The sequence below is a fragment of the Pecten maximus genome, chromosome 5 (assembly GCF_902652985.1).
Source record: "Pecten maximus chromosome 5, xPecMax1.1, whole genome shotgun sequence".
Taxonomy (NCBI): domain Eukaryota; kingdom Metazoa; phylum Mollusca; class Bivalvia; order Pectinida; family Pectinidae; genus Pecten; species Pecten maximus.
This window is the reverse complement of record NC_047019.1, coordinates 9,851,338-9,866,426: the sequence shown is the minus strand read 5'-3', so window position 1 is coordinate 9,866,426 and position 15,089 is coordinate 9,851,338. Positions and strand designations below refer to the sequence as shown.

Below are 15,089 nucleotides of genomic sequence, written 5' to 3'. Positions count from 1 at the left end.
TGTGATTTGCCAACTCTACAGTCATAACGATATCATGAACTTTATTGACCATTTCTGGGGTTGCAACATTGACAGGCCTTCCAGGACGGGGATCATCCTCAAGGCTCTGTCGGCCGGGCTTAAATTCCGCCACCAACCTTTTCACTGTAGCATATGAAGGGGCACATTTCCTCGTGTTGCTACAATGTACCTATTACTTTTGATATCCTTAGTGTTTTTATGCAAATATTGATCACTGCTCTTTCACCGATTTTATCCATTTTGCAAAAGCCGCTTGTTTTGTTTACTTTAGAATGCTACCTCGTCGATATAAACTAACCAAATGAGACCAGTCCTTGGGTACACAGCCCTATATAGTCAGAGAATAGTAGGACTTAAAATGAACATCCTTGAGTACCTCCTTCAATACGAGGCTCACAACATATCAACCATCCCTCGTACATTGGCCTAATGCATCAGTTTGTTGGCCCATCGTTGGAAAATTACGTTTGTTCGATTGTTGCTAATCAAATCAGTCTGCTTTTGATTATAATTTATTATAAACCACTGACTTACTTAACAATGTTTGCTGGGTATTTCTTTTTAAGGCCAAGGTTTCTTTTTACTATGAATAGAAATTAAATTCTATGCAATGATTAAGTTGTGTTCTCTCATTTACTTGATCTACATGATCCTCGATCGCTGTAAGCATACTGTAAACGTGGAAATTTACGCTAATTACGCGGAGTCCTTTGATCGCGAAAACTCCCCACGAGTATTATTTTGATATCAATTTGCGAAATCTAGAACTACAAACGAAGGTAGGTCGATCGCGAAAATTACTCACAGGCGTATAGTTTTCATATCGAAATCGCGAAATCAACCACCCGCGAAAATAACCACGTTTACAGTAATTTGCTGGTGGACCTTCCTCAATCTAGACTTCTGTCGCTTGTATATTGAAAGGAGGAATTATAAATTGCCTTGTTTACGGGAAATAAAAGATCTTATAGAATGCAATAATGGTTTAATTGAAAGATAGGGAATCACTCGGTTGTCTGTGAACATTTCTTCCATGTACGTTTAGTATCCTCGTCAAATCAGGTTGATTGACCCCTCTCTCATAGAATTTTTATAAGGCGAGCTGGACAGAAGGATAAGACGTGGGCCAAACCCTCCAACCAACATCGCTCAGTTGACATTGGTGCTTGATGAGGAACGGAACCGTATACCAATGAGGAAGGTCAATACCCTGACCAATTCAATGCATAATAGATTCATTGAAACCACTACAGCGCATGATCATACACGATATTGGTAGGCCCTGGGATCAACCCGGAATTTGACGAAGGTGCTAAACGGGTGCTAAATTTCACACATGAACTTTGATTTGTCACCAAACGTGCTTGCTTAGGACGATGCTATTTCTGTCTTGTACTCAACTGTAAATGGTTATTGAATGTAAAAGAAATAACAAATACAAATGTTTTTTGCTAGTTATAGTCTGTTTCAACCAACTACATACAAAGTAGCTAAAGTCTATTGGTGCTCGACAACTTCTGGTTGTTGTGAGAAAGGACAACCATATAAAACCGTGATAGGGTATGGGTATTTAAAACGTGAATTTTTCGCAAACTTTTTCTTTGAAAATGAGATTTTAAAGTTAGCATTTGGCAAAAATATCGATTCCATTTGTATATGTCCCAGTGAATAAGTGATGCAAATATTAAAATACTAAACATTATTATTCACTAGATAATGTATTAAACGACTCAGAGGCTCCCAAACCTGACTTTGGGGATAAATGCCGTGCAACAAGTAGCTATAGACTTGATGAATCGTAAATGACAAAGATATTAAAAGATAACAAAATATTTTTATCAAGTTTCAAATGCTTTATTAATTGTTATCATTCAGACAATTTCACGGCTTATCAATCCTACCTGTAAGTCTCATCAATTTTCAGCCTGCACACACATTTAATCAAAATGTAATATTAATCAGAATTATTTTTAGGTTGTTTTTCATTTTTGACTCTTTTGACGGCCTCCTTTATCTCCGGGATGATGTAAAGGGCTTTAATTTCATAATATTAAACATTTCCATATTTCTATCTATAAGATGTAAAGGAATTCAATGTTATTACTATTGAACTTTTCTATATATATTTCGATGTATATGATGTAAAAGGACTTCAATGTTATAATATTGAACTTTTTTAAATATAGATTTCTATATACATGTATATGTATATTCATATATAAATTGTAGTATCCAATAAATTTTACAAAGTCTAAGGTTGGATGTAAGTATATAAAGGTGCAGAAGTCATATATAAATCAACATTATATAATTTGCATGTACATACAATAAAATGTTTTGAATTCATCAGTTTTCACAAGACGTAGAAGTAATATCCACTACGTAAAATTACAGTCTCTAAATAATATAATTCTCGGTTATACGCCATCGGTTGGGGGAAATGGCGCGGGCCTAGTAGAAACATTTGATGTAGGCGTTAAAAGTATCGAGACTAAGACCAGTGTAAGATTGCAAGGTCAAGTGAAGTCAAGTAAAAAATAACACTATGAATTAGTTCTGCTTTTGTAAAATTCTGTATAAAATACCCATGTCGAATTTATATAGAATTTACATCTGTTTATATATTATGTATGTATATTTTACACCGTACAGTGATATATGTAAATTGTATTCTCATATAAGATGCATTAAATGGAGAAATTCATCATTTGGAGATGTAGGCTGAAACCTGAATGGATAAAGTTTGGTTCCTGTTTAAACGTAGCAACATCGAATGCTGAATCATACTGCAGCCAGCATTATAATCCAGATAAGGATTTAGGACACTGGAGATGAAACGCTTGGCTTAATTTATAAAATTATCTCGGTAGCTGATGATACGTCCAAATATATGGGTCCCTGGTGTTGAAGAGTCCTCATATTTGAGTCGCGGATGATTAAGTCTTATGCCAATATCTGGGTCTCTGGTGACGGTATATTTCAGTCAATATCTTGGTCACTGATAGACTCGTTTGTGTGGACCTTTAGGGCCTGAAATGCATAAGACACGATTACAGATTAGTCGTTCTAAGACTGAATAACTTTTCTTCCAAAATTATAGCCTAAAACCTCCAGTATCCAAAACAGGATTCTAGCTCACCTTGGGGACCAAAGGTCAGGTTCTGAAATGAGGAATATATCTTGTATCTCTTCCAATTTCAAAAGATATTTTGACTTGGTAAATCTTTTATACTAATTTTATAACCAATTTAAGAATGATTTGATTCAAATATATTTTATTTGCTTCAAAAACATGAAGGATTGGGTACAAAATATTACAACTTTACTAAGGTCATCTCCACAATACATACTACATAAATTGAGAAAAAGCATACTATGATCACAATGAATACCATTTTATACAAATGATTAAAAAATAAATATCATATAACCGAAACTTTTGGCTGGATTTTACACAATATTACCTAGTTTTTGTAGGAGTCCAACCGTTTCTGGATACCACCTCCGAAGTCTGGATGGACCTGCGTAAAGTTGTAGACTGTTCTCTTTTGGATGAATTCCTGGGCGTCCTTCAAGTGACCTGCAATGTTCTCTACCAATCGCTGACGCTCTTCTTGGTTCAACACCTACAAACAAGTATGTTGTAGAAATGTTTTAAGCTTGTTTATTTACCCACGTTAAAGGTGGATATAAAAATGTGAAAAAAAAATGAAATGAATTTAAAATATTCTAAATATTTTGGATTTTAAGATGAATAAATGTGTAGGTGAAGACACACAAACATCGATAAAGGCACGCAAATGTCATAAAATAAACATATATATATTTGAGTTGTAAGTATTACCTTGTTCCAAAATGTGGTGACCTGAGAGAAGTTGTCCTCATCGCGAGTCTCGTATCGGGTGACATCCCCAGAGATACTGAAGGGACACTCCAGGTACTTAGGATCGTCCTGTGGGCCAGAGAAACTGTTTGGGAAGTAGTTTGGTGCATTTCCTGAGAAGAAATTCATATGCATAGAATTATACCTCTATTTGCAAAATTCATTACAGGGAAAATTTGGTGTAGTTAAATAAAAATACTAATCATGTTCTTTGTTAAATCAGGACCCAGTTTATAGATAACATGAATATAGAGATTTTCGAAAAGAAATCTTGTAAAAGTTTGTTCAGTTTAACGATATATACAATGGGTAAGTTAGGAGACTGACAAAAACATAAGGCTTAATTGGCAATAGGAACATAGAGATATTCATTCCAACAGCATATAGACAATGGACAAAGCGAAAGTGTAATTCGTGTCCAGAAGTTTGCTCCCCCCCCCCCCCCCCCCCCCCCCCCCCCCCGAAGAATTATATGTTAATTTACAATTAAATTGATCCAAAGGTTCTATTGTTAAGAGTTCCTTTTCTTGTTTAGAAATGTATTCATCTGGTCTGATCTATGAATTTTAATACCAGCTAGGTAGCTGGAATGTAGACTTTGTTTTGCAATAGTGACGACAAGGTATCACTAAACGACACTTTCCCCTAATTTGTCCATCAGTTATGGTGGTATTAACATAGGACCTTCAGCCTTTATTGATTTGGAAACAACTACAAGCAATTAAAAAAGAAGTGTTTGAAGTCTTAGTCCACTAGCAATTTTCTTATTTATCGAGACCCTCATGTGGATCAGAACTGAGGGATCTGTCAAAGGGAGCTAGAGATTGGACTCATAATTTTTATCAATAGAAACAGTGACCTTTACATTTGACCTTTCAAGTGAAAAAGAAATCACAAACAAACTGTTTTAGCAAGGAAGTACTTTGTGAGTTTCTTTAGTGCGAGGGAACTCCTATTTTCTATTCATAATAACACTGACATAGATCAATTACCTTTTGAAATCCGAAACAGACACTCCAAAAAGCAGTGTGTTATGTTATATCCTTACCGGCCCTTTTTAGCGTTCAAGAATGATTGAAGTTTCTACTAATATTTAATAGTGGCCTTGGCCTGTGACATTTTGACCGTAAAAGGAATCGGAATCTCAAACACGCAGTCCCATCGGAGGGGAGGTATGATGATATTGGAGGAACTAGAGTAATTGGAGACAGTCCATGTGGTTTGACAGATGGCCATGTACTTCTTAATGTCTTGTGTAATCAGCCTCTGTTGTGTTACTTTTGTGAATTAGGCGTGTACTAAACTGATAGTGTGAAGAATAACTGCCCAAATTCCCAAAGTACCTTGGTTGTCGCCCACGCACTGTGGCCCGTCACGCTGGTAGTTTCTGGCGTTGGCTTTGTAGGGACAGTTGACAGCCAGTTGGAGATAGTTACTACCAAGTCTGTGTCGGTGGGTGTCGGAGTAGGAAAACAGACGACCCTGAAACATCACAAAACGAGCATTAAGACTTGCGCCGACAGGACACTAACTTTAGCGACATGTAATCTAGCAAATCAATAAATGCAGTATTTATTTTTTACTGCCTACTGAAAGATCCATATTACGAGCTGATATGAGAGCAGTGTGTGAATTCCATTAGAACGTGTCTTATTTAACGAGACCATGATGGCGATCAGAACCGAGGGATCTGTCAAAGGGAACTCAAGAGCGGAAACATGATTTTCATCAATAGTAACAGTGACCTTTACCTTTAACATAAATAAGGAACCACAAAGTTTTGCTAGCAGGAAAGTCATACATGAAACATGTTCTTCGGGTTGATAAATGTGAACATACTTTGGTAAATCACAACCAGTGTATGCCTTGAACGTGTCGTTTTGATGACTATCAATCTTCCGCTACCTTTTGAGTGTCTTAGAGATGTAACATCTCCAATCAAGGAAGGGGTATTCTTGGTTGTTTGATCCAAGACTGTCGATGGGTAGTCAAGGAAGAAGTTCAACCCAATGGTGATTCAATTGACAGTTTTGAACACACTGAATCATGTCACAGTCAGCTGTTTCGCCCTATTCGAACCCACCACTTCATCATTTGATGTTTAAACAGTGACGCATATCCTTTTGACGAAAACGTGTGATTGTTTATTTCTTCACTTACCTGTAACATCTTGTCGGGGCTAGCCTCGATACCTGGAATCATGTGAGCAGGTGAGAATGCGATCTGTTCCACCTCCGCAAAGTAGTTCTTTGGATTTCTGTCCAGTACCATCTTTCCAACAGGGATCAGAGGGAACTCTGCCTGCGGCCACACCTAAAACATACACAAAACAATTTGAATCCATTTTTTTTTACATATCATTGTATCAAGACAGTTTAGCATCAATAATTCTTAATCCAGCCATCACTTAAGTTGTCTCACTTTCCTTTCTTTTTTGGAAGAATCCGTTTTTCTTTACAAAATTATCCCTCAAACCTGTTTAACTTGTTTTACAATGTGACTACAGTCAGGTAGATCATTGGTCGCATATCAACACAGCTGAACGCTCGCCTGGCATTATCGCACCTTTTTGTCCTGTATCAAAGGTTTGTTTGTTTTTGTTTAAAGTCCTATTAACGTTGGAGGAAAGCCTGATTACCCGGAGAAAAGCCACCAGCCTACGGTCAGTACCTGGCAAGTGCCCCGCGTAGGTTTCGAACTCGCAACCCAGAGATAGAGGGCTAGTGATAAAGTGTCGGGACACCTTAAGCACTCGGCCACCGCGGCCACCTTTGTCCTTATATTACTAGCATTAAGTACAAGTTTGCTGTCTGTGGACGACTACCACCTGTGGTATTGTACCTGTTGTGAATTTATATTTAAAGACACATTTCTCTTGTGCTTCTTTTGTTCACCCTGATAAATAAACATCATATTACTTTCCATTATGGATTTAATTGTAAAATATTTTATCTACACCGCCGACAAAAGAGTAATTATGATTGATTGAAAACAAGAGAAGGATATTGTATATTCCTATACAGTACCAAACGTTAAATAGTTTATGCTATAACAATCCATCAAATGTTTGAATCCTTAATATAAAATTCAAAATGGATACATGATTTAATACATCCTGCTGAAATTCTTGCAAGCTTCGCCTCTAAATCGTACATAACTTTCGGTCATATATTGTAAACTATCATTTCATGACGTTTTAAAACATTTTTTTCATTTGTCGGTGTTACTAAGATTGTATATTTTCTGTGACAATTATACGATGTCGGCGGTATATCATCTTTTAAATTGCCTCAGGGTGCGATTTTCGGGTGAAATTATCCTTCTTGTAAGTAGATGTATTAATGACAGAACGGACGTTTATCAGGTACTGCTATATGGAGTGTAAATTTACCTTGGTGAGGTCAAATGGGTTGTACGAGACCTTCTCTGCCTCCTCGAAGGTCATGACCTGGATGAAGACCGACCACGATGGGAAGTTGCCATCCTCTATAGAATTGAAGAGATCCCGGATCGCATAGTCTGGGTCATTCTTGGACAGTTCTGCAGCTTGGTCAGCCATCAGGTTCTTGATGCCCTGATCGGTCTGTAAAATAGCACGAATGAACAGTCATGATAAGGTTTCATACTCATTTAAGATTGGAATTAGTTTTTGTACTAATGTGAAAAGGGTAGTTAATGTGGAAATTATTCGTTGGCAAGAAGAAAACAAATCGCATGTTCAGCATTGGCTAAACTTGTTTACTAGATTAGATTATATTGGATTAGATTTATGTCTGATGCAGGATTAAAATCCTTTGTTGTGTTTTAGCTCTACAGTTGTACAATGTTTCTTGATTTTCCAGTGTTTATCGAGTTTGTTTTTTACAACTATCATCACCTTCCGCTGATATTATGTCCTCGGGGAGACTTTTCCATGGTAAAGATCTTGTTTGTTGTCGATATGACATTTTCCGAGTGTCTCCTACCGCTAACGACGCGAAGCTATATCATCCCATTTTTCACGAAGACACTGGATGAAGCATCATGGATCTATCTTGTGTATCACTCTGATCAAATCAATTATGATTATTTAATACTTTGACAGGACAGTGTAGGTAAAGACGTAGTCTTTCTTGACAGGTGAGAAAGGCGAAGCACGGAATCTGTTTGGTTGTTTTCCGTTGTACACTCTCAATTTTGTTAAAATGTTCTAAGAACTTTTATATGTTGATATAAATTAAAGCCTTGACACGCTTCCAGTAATTGTATACAGTCGATTCTTTGTTTTCTTGCATTTTGAATGACAAAGTTGTGATAATGGGATAATTAAAACCTTCCATTATTATGAGATGTAAATATTCTCTGGTTGTACGAGTTTTTTTGTTTTTTTTTTTTTCGACGGACAAATTTATTACTTTTCAACATTATCTCCTTCAGTATGTATACATTTTGTCAGTGGTGTTTAATGGTCTCAATGCTACTTTTATAGAACTCCTTTTCTCGGCTGTTCAGAAAGTCACCCACTGCGTGTTAGGGTTAGGGCCAGGATGCCTGAAATAGCTGTTTTCAGTTTTGGAAAAATATGAAAGTCTTATGGAGCGAGATCAGGTGAGTAAGGCGGATGCTCAGCCACAATCGTGAATGGCAGCCATGGCAATGACAGACTCTTTCACCCTAACCCCAACCGATTTTGTCAATTTTGCAAAAGCCGCTCGTTTTGTTTACTTTAGAGTGCTACCTCGTCGATATAAACTAACCAAATGAATAGTAGGACTTAAAAAGAGCATCCTTGAATACCTCCTTCAATAAGAGTTTTTTTTCTCGTTATTTTCTATTTGATATAACTTTAATCTAAATACTGGTGGCAACTCTGTATTCGCTATATACTGATCCTAAATTTAACTCGATACTTTTTCGTGGTTTCAAAATCTCCAATATTACCACAATTTTGATTCACTTCTTGGATAAAATAATCATACTTTGACAAACTTAAAACTATTATGTGTCACTGTGTCTAATATTTCAAGCCGAGGAAAAGAATACATTCAAATCTTATAACTTAAAGTGATGTATTGTGTAGATACCTTCACTGTTGGGTAAATTGATTAAAAAAGAAAAAGAAAAAAAAAAGAAAAAAAAACAAACAAACAAAAAAATCCTTAACTATACATTTGACGATAGATCTAGGTTTGTTTACAAGCATTGTTTTACCTTAAAGACGAATTTGCAGTAAACAGGTTTGCCTTCCCCGTTGATCATCTTGAAGGTGTGACTTCCGTAGCCGTTCATTCGTCGGTAACCGTCGGGTGTTCCACGGTCAGAGAATAAGAAGGAAACTTGGTGGGTGGTCTCAGGCCGAAGTGAAATGAAATCCCAGAACATATCGGGGTCCTAGTCAAACAGGACGTAAAAAGGTATGTGAAAATGCTAGACATTGGAAATACACATATACTAACCTAAGACAGATCTTTGAAATGCAAACTCATCCACAATGCCAATTATTCTCATATTTGACCTAGACACCAATTAATCTAAATATCAAGTCTGCATCGAGATTAAGCAGAAGACGATTACTCTTCTGGAACGCCTGGTAACATTTTACAACATTTGGAACTAGAATCACAGTTTCTATTCCATGTAGGCATTGTCTATGTTTAATTATGAAGTGTCTATAATGAAGAATATAAAGAGGCATTATAACCTCTACCTTACTTGACCTTTAATCATTGGAAATAAAATTTACATCACACGAGTAATTTTAATTCCTGAATTTTGCAAGAAGTTTCACAAACATATATCAAGAAATGATGTATCCGCTTTTGACCCCGGCAGTGGATATCATGGTGCCATGATTATATTTGATTTCAAACCAAATCTTCTGCTGGGACAGCAGATGTATTTTAAGATTAATCACGAGAAAATTTGCAACATCAAGATATTGCTATAAATGTTTTGTTTCAACAAGTAAAATATCTTGGTGGTATGCAGGCCCTTTCGGCCTCTTTTTCTTCTATAGAAATAGAAATATTCCAAATGATTGAAGTAATACACAGTGTAACATACCTTAAGATGAGTCTGTGGGTTTCTCTTCTGTGTGTGGATGAAGCTAGGGAACTAGAACAAGGAAAGCCGGCAAAAACTGTTAATCACATTTATTGATAAATTCAATCTTGAACTATCTCATTAACTCAATGAGGTTTATGAATATCAATAATTGGACAATTAGCAGAAACTCAACATGGATGAATCTTCTCGAAAAAATTCAGAAAATAATAAAATAAAAACCAAGTGAGATGATTGGCGTAAATATAGCGAACCTTACCAAGAGTAACACTGATTCCAATACACATCTCTGAAATAATTTACAACACAGGGTTCATCACATCTAAAATCACATCAATACTCAAATGTAAATTTCATGTTGATATGAATACCTACAAATATGGGGTCCCGGATGAAGAAGATCGGGGTATTGTTGCCGACCAGATCCCAGTTTCCATCCTCCGAGTAAAATTTTATGGCAAATCCTCTGGGGTCACGGGCAGTGTCGGCAGACCCACTCTCTCCTCCTACAAACCCAAACATTAGTGACAAAGCAATAAAACAGACAGGTAACTATTGAGAAAATTTGCACTTGATCTTTGACCTTGAAAAACCTATAAAGAACGGGCACAATATATTTGTTCTCTAATCATTCGAGGGAATTTGTCACAATAATCCAAGCATATAGAGCAATGTACATCTTCTGTAATTATGAATTAAAGGTTTTCATCAGTCTCCATCAAAATATCCTAATGGTTTTATTGGGAAAATTCGCAAATGTCTGCCATCTTTTTTACCTTAGATTTATTTTAAAATATCATTTAACTTTATTCTTTGCTACCAAACACTATTCTTGACACCCCTCGTTATAATGCCAATTTCAATGAGGGCAGTATATTGAATAGTATCTTACTTTACAAATGGTTGTAGTATAACAAGGTTTAAGCGGAAATGGTGACAATACATCCAAGTTTAACTGTACTGATGATGGAAGTAGTTTTATGAAAATAGTATGTATGGTTTATGGCCCCTCATCCTTCATCGACTGTCTAGTATACTGATCAGAATAAATTAATTAACCCTTGGAGTGATACGTACCAACTGTTGAGAAGCGGACACCCACTGGAGTCTTCTTACCCACAAACTCAAACGGCTTGGCCTTACAGTACTTTGTGATGTCATGTGTAACCTCAAAGTATCCAAAGGCACCTGTAAACCACACAATGTAAACCAGTGTATACATAACAGATTTCTCAAAAACGGAAATGAATTATCTCCCCCTAGAATAGCACTGCCATTAAATTTTCACATGAGGATTAGCCAAAACTACATATACGTAATCTAAATATTACTCATCAAATGTCTTCAAATTCTTAAATATTCACAAATGCTTGTCTCAATTTCATTTGTTTTAGTAGTGGTTGAAGGGAATCAGTCAAAGCCATTATGAAGGATATATTGTGACTTCTAAGGAAATTCATCTGACACCAGCTGTTGATAATATATAACAGGTTTAGAGTTGGTTTCTTAGTGTTTTTTCATTAGAGGTAACCCTTGGCTTTTAAATATTATATGGTATCTCCCCATGTAACTTTTTTTATCTAGAATTCTTGTAGTATTTATTAGACCAGACCCTTGTGTGAACCCTGAGGTAGCATGATTGTGTTCATGTCTTCATATCCATCAATTGCTAGTATTGCTATTGGGAAGCATTTCTGTTGCTTCTATGTTACAATATTGATATAACATATCCAGGTGTCTTTGCTATAATTGTAAATTCAAAATATTGTTTTATCAGCCAGCTGAGAAACTAGCTGTGGCTGTGTCCATAGGAAAGACACTTTACCCTAAACAATCTTGTAAATTGACAAAACAATGCTAAATTTAGCTATTTATGCAAGCTAAAATGCAAGACATAAAGACATCTATATAATAGCAAAGTTAACTGTAAAAAATCCAGATAAGATTTAACACTATAGACATACTAACATATCTTGTCCTATATTCTACTCTGTTCTGTTGATTACGGTAAATGACTAAAACCTTTGCTGTCAGATTTTTTCTACCAAGTCCATTCCTTCATATATTGTTACTAGAAATGTCAAATGTTTAACACAAACAGCAGAAGAGAAGTTCATTTGAGAAATTGCTCTTTTTGAAAAAGAAAGAATTCTGAAATAATCATAATCTTGACAATAAAGCGGCCAACGTCTCCTTTAAACAGATAAACAATCAGATAAACAGCAGGATATTCCAAGCAAACTTATACGTGTGTGTCTCATTGTTAAAAATTCTATCATGAAATTGACTCCTTATTTACATACTTATATGGAAAAGTTAAAAAACATCTTGCTATTTTTAAGACCATCAAACTTTGCACATATTTATTTGTCTATAAATGTTATCACTGACTACTGTCCAGGTAAACAGGTGATACAAAATCAAGGTCAACGTCTCCCTGAGATGTAAAACTACCCAGTTTATGTAACTCAATATGTATACCACATACGAATAATTCAGACACTTCACCATGCAGTCGGATATTCAAAATTCATCCTGGATAAAAAGTCACTCAAGTGTGACACCCGAATAGAAATTACAAACTGTGCCACAGGTCCTAGCCTCATCTGTTAATACACCCAGTATATTATATATTGGGAGTGTTGACCTGTGTCTGTGAACTTTTTTTCCCTTCCAGATTTACTGAATATATTATGATATGTGACTACCGATAAAAACAAAATAAATAAATGACTTTTCAAGTAAGGCTTTCAACTAACAATACAAGCCATAGGCAGTAATTAACTGATTTATAGCAATTATAGCCAAAACATGTACACCAGCCAGTTGATAGAAGGGGTATATGAGGTTTAAACAGAGAGGTTGGGGGTTGAGAAGGTAGGGGATAACTATGTAGGGCATGTGTGTTCGAGGTTTATAAGGTTTATGAAATTGTATGATCAGTTTCCATCTTTTTTTTTTAATAATAAATAAAATTTGCAAGTACAAATGTACAACTAATTGTTTTAGAAACATCAATTTATGATACATCCTGTAATTCATGGACTGTATCTGTCAGCCTTGAGAAGTATATTGAACTCCAGACCTTTTTGCGATGAAATCTATCTAAAGATTTAATGTACACTGGGCAAACCCTCCCTGTATTACAGATAAACAATGGAAAATTCAGGATGTGTATTTGTATATGCTTCAGCAGTTTTCCCAAACATGAAAAGGGATTATGTAATTTATATTTTTTAACTAAATCTGTTCTATTGGAAAGCACTGCTACAGCTGTACATTATTTTGAAAACTATCAGATGGACATTTTCAGATTAGATACAGTAGATCCAAATTTTATTCCTGCATGAATTGAACATACAAAAGTGAGAATACTTAGCCATCATCAAGAAATAATCACTCCGCATGCAGGAATGCTCAGAAACAATTTCTGGATGTTGAAATTAATATTGTTTATGCAATAATAATGTTGACACAGGCCTTTTCTTATATCTTTTATGGTCATGCAGGAGGTTCAAATCATTATTATATCTTTGTATTGCACATGAATTAGAATACAAGCCAAGCACTACAATGAAATCGATTTCACATGTGCTGTTCTTTCAATTGAACAAACAGGGGGATAGCTGAACAGATTTAGCAAAGAGTGTTTGATTGTTAATTGACTTTCAGCGAAATGATATGGAATGGCATCAGTAATATATGTACGGAAAAAACAAATCATTGATCACCAGCTGCAGACCTTAGTCTGAATTGACTTGCTGCTTGACCTGCAGACTGACAGATATTTTGGACAGAATGGTGGACTGGCCTATGACTTGTTCTATCTGAAATCTGTTGTTGGTATATGAGAACGCCGACTACATCATGATCAGAAACCTGTGATATTTTAGCCGCTATTTCCGTACAAGGAGTACAATTTTCAATATGGTCTCATACTATCAGAATGATTATTTGTATTTGGGTCAGCTGAAACACTGACCTCCTCCCTTAGCATGAACGACTCGTTCTGGGATGCGCTCCCTATTGAAGTGGGCCATTTCATCTGTGAAGGTGAAATCTTGGATGAGTACTGGCCCCCTTGGTCCAGCGGTCAGTGTGGCCGTCTTGGTACCCACTGGGGCACCTGTCCCTGTGGTCAGTACATCGGATTTCTACGAAAAAACATCAATTGGTTTCGGTAGACTACAGACAGTTATTGAATTGGCCCGAGATACACTGGACTTAACTGAATATTAGTGATAACACATTATACTCTTATACATGCAGCTACTGTACTGGCCATGTCAGCTGACAAGACCTATTTTTAACTATGCAATATGTAAATTTGATTGGAAATCTGACTGGATTTGACACGTTACATATGCTACTCATAACCAGACGGAATGCTACGCACAATGTAAGATTGGTTGATTATACAGATGAGAAGAAAACTGTCAATTCAAAACATCCATCAGCTAACCATAAGTCTACGTGACCAACTCTAATATGCGACCATCATCGACATCATGATCATGGGATGGAGGTTGTTTTCATATTTACCGATTGGGCTTTCTTGAAATCTGCCAGTTGGTTCGTAGCTTTGTCTCTATTTGCCATCTTTGATAGATCTTGTCACCTCCAAACTACGTCTGTGTTCCTGTACAGTGTCGAAGTCCACAGAACTTTCCTGCTGGGGACACCTTATGTAACTTGCTGATAATTATATAAAATATCAGGCAGAGCAAGGGTCGTTTAGATTAAACTTACCTGTCATCACACTACAGTATGTGCAGTTGGCGTTTTTTGTCTGATTACAGCCAATGAGGGATAAACATATGATTGAGTCTAACTCCTTGAAACAGCTGGTGGCTACCCAGATAACGGACATACGAGTGCTGATTGATATGTTGTGAGCCTCATATTGAAATATTTGAATTTTGCCGGACATATCGTATATTTTTTTCAACATAATCCTCTTAAGTATCTATACACCTTTGTCATCGGTGCTAAGGGCCTCATTGCGACTTTTATAGAACTCCTTTTCTTGGCTGTTTAGAAAGACATCCACTGCATGTATGACGTCATCATCAGACTGAAAGTGGGTGCCTGAAATAGGTGTTTTCAGTTTTGGAAATAGATCAAAGTCTGATGGAGCGAGATC

The 15,089-nt window shown here is 36.2% G+C and overlaps 1 protein-coding gene across 1 annotated transcript; it reads right to left on the bottom strand.

The window, feature by feature from the left end:
* Nucleotides 1-1,859: 1,859 nt before the first annotated feature.
* LOC117327094 (catalase-like) lies at nucleotides 1,860-14,611 on the bottom strand. The gene is made up of 12 exons (XM_033883923.1): nucleotides 14,489-14,611; nucleotides 13,929-14,100; nucleotides 11,024-11,134; nucleotides 10,322-10,452; nucleotides 9,947-9,997; nucleotides 9,095-9,274; nucleotides 7,296-7,487; nucleotides 6,065-6,217; nucleotides 5,248-5,386; nucleotides 3,866-4,017; nucleotides 3,486-3,647; nucleotides 1,860-3,051 (listed from the first exon to the last, which is right to left on the bottom strand). Exons 1-11 carry the CDS (start codon nucleotides 14,543-14,545, stop codon nucleotides 3,486-3,488), a joined length of 1,500 nt encoding a protein of 499 aa, XP_033739814.1. The 5' UTR covers nucleotides 14,546-14,611; the 3' UTR covers nucleotides 1,860-3,051.
* Between the last annotated feature and the right edge of the window lie 478 nt (nucleotides 14,612-15,089).